The sequence below is a fragment of the Pseudopodoces humilis genome, chromosome 7 (assembly GCF_049639895.1).
Source record: "Pseudopodoces humilis isolate 2021_Gansu_Grassland_sample_001 chromosome 7, ASM4963989v1, whole genome shotgun sequence".
Classification (NCBI taxonomy): domain Eukaryota; kingdom Metazoa; phylum Chordata; class Aves; order Passeriformes; family Paridae; genus Pseudopodoces; species Pseudopodoces humilis.
The window spans coordinates 7,357,297-7,367,512 of record NC_142206.1 but is presented as its reverse complement, the minus strand read 5'-3'; the positions used below and the strand labels follow the sequence as shown (position 1 = coordinate 7,367,512).

Here is a 10,216-nt window from a genome sequence, read left to right as displayed (position 1 = left end):
ATTCATCGGAAAGCTTTAAAAATAACGAAACAATTCAGGTAATTTAAATCGGCGTCGGAGGAGCCGCCGCCCCCTCAGAGGCAGTGCGCAGGCGCGGCCCATCGATGACTCGGGGCGCGACTGGCGCCGCCTGCCCGCTCCCATCCCGGAGCGCTCCCCAGCCCGCGCCGCCCGGAGCCGCCGCCGCCGCCGGGAAGCAGGAGGATGGTGAGGGGCGCCGGGCCGGGACCGGGGACACGGCCCGGGACAAGGGACCCCCGCCGCCCGCCCGGCCTGCCCAGCCGGCACGGGGGAGCCGGGAGAGCGGGCGGGAGGGAGCGGGCCCGTGAGTAAGCAGTTCCCGGGCCACGCGGGGCCGCGGGCTGGACTGGGCCTCGCTGCCGGCGTGAAAATAAATGGGAGCGGGGAGCGGGCCCTGCTTCGGTCCTGGGACAGAGACTTCCGAGGCCCTGTGAGGATCCATGTAAATATCTCTCCGGGGGTCTGAAGCCTCTGTGTTACGAGGGGACTGCGGGAGCTGGGCCTGTTCAGTCTGGAGGAGAGAAGGCTGAGAGGGGATCTCAGTGCGCACAGATATCTCAAAGGCGAGCTGAGAGCATGGTGCCAGAGCCTTTTCAGTGGTGCCCAGGGAAAGGACGAGGAGCAGCGGCCGTGAACTGAAACATAAGGAGTTTCACCTAAAAACGAGGAAAAACTTTGTTACACGGAGGGTGTCAGAGGACAGGATCAGCTGCCCAGGGAGATCATGGAATCTCCCTCTCTGGAGACATTCAGACCCACCTGAATGTCCTGTGTCACTGCTCCTGCGGCCCTGCCTTGGTGGGGAGTTGGACTGAATGATTTCAGAGGTCCCTTCCAACTAACAGCTTGACAAAAGGAGTTTAACAAAATAAGAACTTATTTACAGAAAAGGTGATTATTGGAATGGGCTGCCCAGAGAGGTGGTGGAGTCGCCATCCCTGAAGGTGTTTAGGAAGACTGGATGTGGCACCCAGTGCCATGGTCTAGTTAACAGAGCGGTGTTCAGTCACAGATTGGCCTCCATGCATCAGAGATCTTCCCAACCTTATTGATTCTGGGATTATGTAGTGCTGAGATTCTGTGGAAACAACCAGGGCTTCCTCCAGGAACAGTCTTTTAGCTTATTAGGGATACTAATGAGTTTTATTTTGTTCATTCCAGTTTCGCAACCAGTATGACAATGATGTCACAGTTTGGAGCCCGCAGGTAAAACCTTTATACACTTGCTCACTGGAGTTTTAAAATGCTTTTTGGTTTTTCTCCACCACACAGCAATGGTCAGAAGTCACAAAGGCTGTGTTCAGGTGCATGAAGCTTCCTGCAGGCAGCTCCCCTCTCCCTTTGTAGGCTGTAGGTGTCCAGAAAGCCCTCAGCACATCCCTGTCTGCTGGTGTATGAACCTGAGTGGTGTTTTCCTGGGCCTTGTCCCCTCCAGGTACTTAAGGCAGTTGTTTTGAAATGTACCTGTGAGGTACAACAGAGATGCTGTCACCTTTGGGTGGTTGGACTAGATGATTTGTAATGGTCCCTTCCAGCCCACACCATTCCATGACTTTATGATCCCTTTACAGAGCTACAATAAGTTGGTAAGTAGGGTACACAAAGCATGAAACAGTTTCAATCTTGCCAATGTTAGGCTGTTGCTAGGTCTTTCTCTCCTGACCACTATATAATATGGGAAAGGAACTAGTTTATAATTGGGAGATTCAAGTAAGATTTGCATATGAATTTGAAATTTTATTACCTCTGTATCAGTTTCACACTGTGCATTGTTACTGAAAACATATATTGTGTGCTCTGAAACTTACACAGGTTGTTTTGAAAATAAATAGTGTGGAATTTTAAAAGCCACCATCAACTGAGGTATTTAATATTGCTTCTTCTCTCATTATGGATATTTTAAGACAGGATGCTTATAGAAAACCAGAGCCTTGGAAAAAGATTTGTTTATATATTCAGCAGATTTATTTAACCTATATTAAATAAATATATTAAATAAATTGAATGTTTAATATTTAATTTAGAGATTTATTTTAAATGCAGGTAGCAAATAAATTAGTCTCAAGCTAATGTATTATTAGTTTGTGGGTTTGTGTCACTACTGAAATTCTTCATCATGTAGTACTATTGTGAGATACATTTTCCATACAGTGCAACAGAGAGTGTTCTTTCCATTCTCCATGAAGACAACCTTGAATATTTTCCTTTCTCTTTCAGTCAATACTGTGATAGGTGTAGGTGCCTTTGAACTGTTTTCATCCTTTTTAATGATTATGTTTCTCTGGCAGGTTCTGTATCACAAACTTTATTTTTTTAATCTCTGTTACTTTTTTTAATCTGTTACTTTAAAAGTTACTTTTAAAACTATAATGTTCTCTTGAGACTTTTAGCAGATGCTGCAAAATCACAGCACAAGTTTCTATGTTTTTTCTTAAATTGCCTTGAAAATATTAATAGTGTTGGTTTTCTCTAAAAAAAGACATTTAAAATTGCTACTGTGCTGCAATTGCTACTCCATCCATTCTTGTAGGTGAGGCAGTGATGTGATGCCATAATAGTTTTTGGCACTGTTAATACAGGAGCAAACTATACTTTACTGGGAGATGTTCTTAAGTATGGCAATAAAGAAAAGGAAATAGAAGATTTAAGAGCTCAAAGTGGTTTCACATTTTTAATCTTGAATGTCATTCCTGACAACTGACAAATTTGCGTTGCACAGGTCACAGCTATTCAGTGCTGCTCTTGGGCAGGAAATATCCTGTGTTATTGCAATTCCAGTTATAACAGGATGAAATTCAACATTAGGGTCTTTCTAGGAGACCTAAATAAAGACCCTTATGCCAAAAATCCCCAGCAAGCCATGGGGAAGGTGGTATCCTGTAGATCATTCCTTGCACATTCACCGTAACAGTGACTGCAATTCCCCTCCTTCCCAGCTGGTGGGATGCAGCTCCGTGGTGTCTGTGCTTGCAGGATAGGAGTGCCCATGTTTGCTGTCTGACATGGGCTGGAGTCCTGAAAATGGGAAAACCCTCAGTGGTTCTGTTAAATGGACATTAAAGCTCCTGGCCACGTCTGCAGAACTTGTAGGGACTTTGTTTTCTTTGAGACTTCTACTCCTGTTTCAGACTTGACAGCAGTTGGCCAATAACTTGTTCAGAAGTTATTGGGGGATGGCTGGTGAGACGCAACAATTGTGTAAGACTCATTTCTTCAGCAAACCCGATTAAAAGTTAAGTGTCCAGCTTCAGCTGGTAGCTTTGTCTGTCTTTCGAGTTACATTCTGATTTAACCTGTTGTGCAGTAAGTGTCCCTGTTGGGGTGGGGAATAAAGGTCTGAAAATGCAAACCCACCAGTAACTGATTCAGAGGATTAACTAGAGAGTGATTGACGACCTTTGACTTGGTTTTGCAGGGCCGAATTCATCAAATAGAATATGCCATGGAAGCTGTGAAACAAGGCTCAGCTACTGTGGGGCTGAAGTCAAAAACACACGCTGTCCTGGTGGCTCTCAAGGTAACTTCTGAACTCTGGTCTCAGTGGGGACAATAATGTTTGTAGAAAAGTTTTGGTGTGGCAAATTAGTTTTGTGTGGTTCATCAGACATGAAATGTACATGCAATTGCAGGTTTCCTTTGCTTGAGTACTGAAGTATTTCTAGTACCCATGCAAAGCAGATCTTCACAAAATGGTGAAGGAAATTAGTGGAAGATTTTTTTCCTTTAGCAGATGTGTTCCTCTTTTTTTTTTTCTTTTTTTTTTCCTTTTCATTTGTGATTAAGCAGTAAATCTATTCCTTTATTTTCCCAAAATTTGAGTGAGTGTCTGTTCTTTCTTTTTTTCTGAGAGAGCTGAAGTGGGATTAGGTTTTTCTTGTCTTCTGTAGCAAGTGTATAAATTTAATTTTTTTTATTATTTCATGATCATATTCAGTTCTTGCTATAAATGTTAGCAGATTTCTCCACAGTGCTTGGCCAACTGTTCAGTTTGCCACATAGCTTTCTCCTTTTATGCATAGAGAGCACAGTCTGAGCTGGCAGCTCATCAGAAAAAAATCCTGTATGTTGACAACCATATTGGTATCTCAATTGCTGGACTTACTGCCGATGCAAGACTCTTGTGGTGAGTATCCTGCTTGTTGACATACACAGTGCTGCAATAATGAGGGAAAGTTCATTCAGACTATTGCAAATGACATTTTCTGCTTGGCTAAGGATTGGTTTTGAATTGCTGCTTTGTTGTATTATGCCAAAGACCTCAGCATGAAATTCTGGCAGGTTTTAACTAGTTGGCAGAAATCTCATTTGTTTGGCCTAAAATTTTATTCTTTGGTTTTGTTACAAGTAAAACAGTCCTGTCTGGTTTCCTCAGTGTGATAGAGTTTCCAAGCAGTCTGAGAAACTCCATCACTTCTTTTTCAATGGCAGCTGCTTCTGTGTACACACATTTGAGAAAGTTATTAAACACATTCAGTGCTGTATGTGTGAGCTCTAGGGGGGCTTGCTTTTAGCAAATTTGATCAGAAGTGGGGGGAAGGATTTCTGAAATGAGTTTTAAGTGCTGCAGTGTCACAAATGTTAAATGTTCCCATTTAACCTTGCCATTTTTCCAGAGGATCCATCTGTTGCCTGCATGAACCTCTACCTTCTTTGCGTTTGTGTGGCTGAAATACCCAGTTTATACTTTATCAAACCTGTGGTCAACTTTCTTAATAGCAATGATAGGTCATGCAGAAATGAAGTCATGGAAAGCCTTTGACCCTTTTTCTCAATGAGCAGAGCTGAAACAAAAATGCTTATCTTAACAGACAAGCCTTGAGACAAAACCTCATCCTGTCTTTGATCTATGCACTGATTTGAATTTTTAATTTTTTTTTCATTTTTGCTCCCTAGCAATTTCATGCGTCAAGAATGTTTGGATTCTAGATTTGTGTTTGATAGACCTCTTCCAGTTTCTCGCCTAGTGTCACTAATTGGAAGCAGTATCCTTTTTTCATGCACTTGTTATGCTTTTATAGATTTTTACTCCTTCATAAAATGACTTTCATCTATCACAACTTAAAAGTTGAAAAACTTCATTGGACAATTCTTCTTTGTTCACACTGCTTGTGTATACTTTTGGAGAGCATCATGTAAGGATGCATTTTGGTCCATCTCTGCTTGGTTTAGGAAAACTCTTGGGTAATTATCATATAATTTTGAGATTGTTTCCTTAGCTTTCTTAAGAAACCCAGATTCCAACTCAGCGCTATGGCAGGAGGCCCTATGGAGTAGGACTACTCATTGCAGGCTATGATGTGAGTAAGCTGCTCTAGCTGTTATTGATCTGCAAGAAAATGTGCTTAGGGAAACTTTATGCAACAAATAGATGTTGAGAGGGAAGGTGGAAGAGGCAGACTTGTCAAAATTCTCTGAATAAGTAAATAATTTTCTGTATCTTCCGCTAAAACATAACTCAGAAGTGTGTTAAAATAGTAAGTGTGGGTAGGATTAGCTATTAAGGTGAAAAAATGAGATTTATGTAAATATTTTTCTATTGATTTTGGATGCTTACAAACTATTATTTTAAAGATTTCCAGTAAAAAAAAAAATTGATGTGGAAATCACCGTTGGCATCTCTCTCACTTGTTTGGCAACAACATTTTGCTTAATGCAGCACACAGAGAATCCCTGACCTCAAGATTGCTGACATGAGGATGGTTGGAGGACATTGTGATATTGCCTTTTATTTTGGATGGTGTGGTTTACTCTACAGCAAATTTTTACTTTTTTGTAGATAAGACAGAGTGTGTGTAAAATACCTGCTATTTTACAGCAAATTTTACATTTTTATTTTACATTTTACAAGCCATGAGGTAGAGAGCATACATAACTACAATGCAATTTGTAGAACAGAGAAAGAAACACCTTTTTGTGGCAGCCATCCTGTTAATTTAAAATCTGCACATGAACAAAGTGCCAAAAAAGAGGGTTTTGGGTTTTTTTAATTACTGTTGTGTTTTTTTAAACAACAGTTTTGAAGGAATTACATAAGAACAGGGATATGATCAGCAACATAAAATATATATAAAACATGTTTCTGTGCACACATGTAGGTGTGAAGCAAAACTCTTAGAAAATTTCGTGCTCCAGCAGCAGAGTTGGTATGAATTTATATACTTGTTTAACATTGTTTTCTTCTCTCTTCATAGGATATGGGTCCTCACATCTTCCAGACTTGTCCCTCTGCAAACTATTTTGACTGCAAAGCAATGTCCATTGGTGCTCGTTCACAATCAGCACGAACTTACTTGGAGAGGCACATGACTGAGTTCACTGACTGTGAGTAATGAGCTCTCTCCACTCACTGGTATTCTGCAGTTTATTTCCTGCTGCCTCTCCATCCTTCTGCATTTAGGGACATGAAGACAAATTCTGTGAGCCAAGTTTGGTGTAACTGTAAATCTGCACAAAGACGAAATTGTAGAGATTATGGTTGAGATTTTCATGTCTTAACATGTGGATGTTTTTTACATCTAATGGAAAGAGAAGGTGTGCTCGGAAAAGCTGTGAAAAATGTAAAAAGCCTCTACCATTTTTAACCCAGGGAAAGTGTAACTCTTTCCATAGGAGAGCAAGGTTAGTATGTCAGGACAAGTATTTAGGTGCTGCATTTAAAGTGGTGAATTTATTTTTGTATGGGATGATGATGAAGAACCTGCTTTGGGGAAAAAAACTTGACTATCACTGAATGCAAGGCGGGGGTCAAAACAGATGCACTTGACCTCAAATATAGGGAAAGGCTGATTTCTCAACCAACTCTACTCAGAAAAGAGAGGAGCTCTGGGAGTCTAGTTGACCAAGCTGATTTTGTAGTTGTCAGCTAGGATTAGGAAGAGGGGGAATGAGTGTCTAGAGGTAATACCATAAAGTTTGTCAATGTCTTTCTGATTCCATTTTAAGGTAATCTAAATGAGCTAGTTAAACATGGACTGCGAGCCCTGAGAGAGACTCTTCCTGCTGAACAGGATCTGACCACCAAGGTAAGGACTAGCTTTCCTTTGCCATAGTTACTTGAAAATACTGTGACAAAATTCTTGTGAAGTGTAGCTGGCACTGAAGCTTGGAAGCTGATTACTGGTAGAGAATAGTTTTAAAATACTGAAAATCAAAATGAGATGAAAATTGGTGGTTTGGAGAAATTTTGAAAAATTTAAACAAAATGAAAGAAATTGAAACCCTTAAATGGCTTTACTTAGAAGATTTTGAAACATGATAGCTTTTGTAAGTGAAAGCTGTAAAGCTAAAGTTAATTGCAGGAAAATGCTTCTCACTGCTTCCAACCCTTTGCTTGACAGAATGTTTCCATTGGAATTGTGGGCAAAGACATGGAGTTTACCATCTATGATGATGATGATGTAGCACCATTCCTAGAAGGCCTTGAGGAGAGACCACAGAGAAAGGTGAGTGGTTGAGATATGAATAAATAGGCTCAGTTGAAAGACAGTAATTAGATATGATCTATTATGTTTAAAATACATTTAACTCTACTACTGTAGCAGAGTTTTAATAAGGTGGTTTTTAAAATATGAAGGTACTACATGAACACTGTATAATCTTAACTGGTAACTCAGATGCTTATTAAATCAATTATGCTGGATTTATGCCAGGCTGTTCCAATGTCATCTTCTTTCCTCATCTCTGATCAAGTTTTCACTGTTCAACGACAGAAGTGGTTGCCTGTGTTTTTCATGCCCTTTGCAAGACGCCTCCATAGTCTGCTAATTACCAACTGTGTCCGACTTGTGCTTAATTTGGATAACAGTAATTTGTGAGCTGTTAGCTGACACGAGCTGCATTTACCATTTATGGTACTCCAATGGGGGTAAAGCTGATTTGTCAAGTGTTGTCTTCTTCCTTCCTAAAATATTTCTTTTGCCTCTCTCTAAGCCGGTTCCGCCTGTTGAAGAAACCGTGGAGAAGGCAGAGGAGCCGATGGAGCACTAGTTGGTGGATGAGTTCCTCTGTTAATGTATAATTACCCAGGAACATTTATCCATTTGCTGGTAACTTTATCTTCACCTATATATGTTTTCTGATGCTACATTCTGAGGATTGCTTGTAAAGAAGGAAACCAACCAACCCACCTATCCTTAAAAGATAGACAGGAGGACATATCTGGGTGTAACTGCTTGGACAAGAAAGGTGTAACCATTTTCTAAATAGTACATGATACTGTTTTATAAAGAGAAGATACTGTCTTTAACTCATAAGGACAAGTGGAAATAAATCACTTTCTCTGACTCTGCTGTGAGTTTTGTTTTCTTTAGTCTGAAAAAACAGCTATTCACAAATACCAGTGTCATATCAAGGTGCCATTGTGTGTTTGACCATTTGTCAGAGTGAGTGTTTGTATGCTGTATAGAACTTAGAGGATCTTAAAATGCCTATGAAACCATAAAATAGTCACAGAGCAAACAGGGAACAGCATCTTCCTGTGTCAACTGGTCCCAGCTGAAAAGGCATTTGTGGTTATGAGGCTGAACAAGCATGAAGTTGACAACCAGCTTGTGGTCAGGTTTTTGGGGGGGATTTAGTCAACCACAGCTCTTTTAGAACTGTCAGTGTTTCTTTAGAGCCATCAGCTGGCCTTGGGGCAGAACAGAACTTCCAGCTCCCTGAGGGCTGAATTGGAATAACAAAACACCACCAGAAGTTCCCATTACAGGTCTTGTGAGCTGAACTGTGGAGTCTCTGCTGGATGAACAGGTTCTCCAGGGCTTTGTCCCTTCAGCTTGGTCTGTGCCTGGTGCTCTTTGGATTTAAGCTGAATTCCACGAAATTTGGGACTAACGGTGACTGCCTCAGGGTCACGTGCCAGAGAAGCCAAATGAATTGATGCATCCTGGGTGTGATGCTGTATTTTAAGCAAAATGAGTCCAGTCTTTACCATTTTCAATGTTGGATCATTCTAATATAATTGTTCTCCCCAATGATTGAAAATGATCAGAAACAACCATCTGGGGTGGACCCACATGGGACCTGATAGCCTGCTCACAGTACTTAAAAAAAAACAAAGGCCTGAATCTTGCAGCTTAATAATTTATTAATATTTATGAATTAAAAATTAATAAATCCTGGTACTGGCTTGAACAGGCTTTAAATACTGTCTGGAATCCATACAAATAATTCAGTCTTGAAAACAGCAAAATAGTAATGTCAGGGTTGTATATTTGGTTTTTAAGGAGAGCTTAAAAAAGCTTTTTTTTTAACAAAGATGCTTTTATTTTTCCTAAATATTTTTATTTTAGTTTTTCCCTATTATTTTTTTCTATTTATTTCCTCGCTTTTTTATTTATTTCTTTCCCCCCCTTACTCATTTTCCCCCCTCTTAGTCATTTTCATTTTTCCCCTTAATTTTTCAGTTATTTTTTTTTTCGTAATTATTTATTTTTGCTTTGGTTTTTCCTTCCTTTCCTTCCCCTTGCTTCCCCCTCCTTGTTTTTCCACCTCCCATTGTTTTTTTTCTCTCCCTTTGTTTCTCCCCTCCATTGTTTTCTTCTCTCCCCTGGTTTACCCCCCCATTTTCTCTCTCTCTCTTTTTCCCTTATTCATGTACCTTCCTCTTTATTCATTTCCTGTAATCTATTTTCCAGTTCCTTAGTAATTTCCCCCAATTACTTTTTTCCCACCCATTTATTTGGTCTCTTATTTATCTTTCTTTTTTACCATTTCCCACCCCCCTTTTATTGTATTTTTTGTTTTTGGTTTTTTTTTTGGTTTTTTTTTTAGGTTTTTGTTTGGTTTTTGTTAGGATTTTTTTTGTTGTTGTTGTTTTATGTGTTTTTGGGGTTTTTATTTGTTCTTTTGGGGACATTTGTTTTTTGGGGTTTTTTGGGGGGGGGTTTGTTTTTTGGGCTTTTTTTGGTTTGTTTCTTTGGCGGTGGTTGTTGTTTTTATCTAATTGCTTCCCCCTCATTTATTTATCTATCTATCTATCTATCTATCTCTCTCTATCTATCTATCCGGGCGGGGTTTTTAATCTTCATTTCGGCCGCTGTTTCCCGGTGTTTTCCTGCATCCCGAGGGTCCCCGGACCCCCGCGCGGGAAAGCCCCGCTCGTGCCCGTGACGTCACAGGGGTAGCCCCCCCTCGCGCCGCCTTCCCCCGCGCGGGGGCGCCGCCCCTTTCGCGCTGCCGGGAGGCGTGTCCCGCC

General features: G+C 40.7%; 1 protein-coding gene across 1 annotated transcript; it reads left to right on the top strand.

Moving 5' to 3' along the window:
• Positions 1-220: 220 nt before the first annotated feature.
• Positions 221-8,303, top strand: PSMA1 (proteasome 20S subunit alpha 1; the record flags this gene model as incomplete). The annotated part of the gene is made up of 10 exons (XM_088057434.1): positions 221-463; positions 1,183-1,227; positions 3,437-3,538; positions 4,041-4,144; positions 4,915-5,003; positions 5,248-5,318; positions 6,213-6,342; positions 6,964-7,043; positions 7,359-7,463; positions 7,951-8,303. Coding segments are annotated over 10 exons (1,026 nt in total), but the record flags the coding sequence as incomplete, so codon positions are not given.
• Between the last annotated feature and the right edge of the window lie 1,913 nt (positions 8,304-10,216).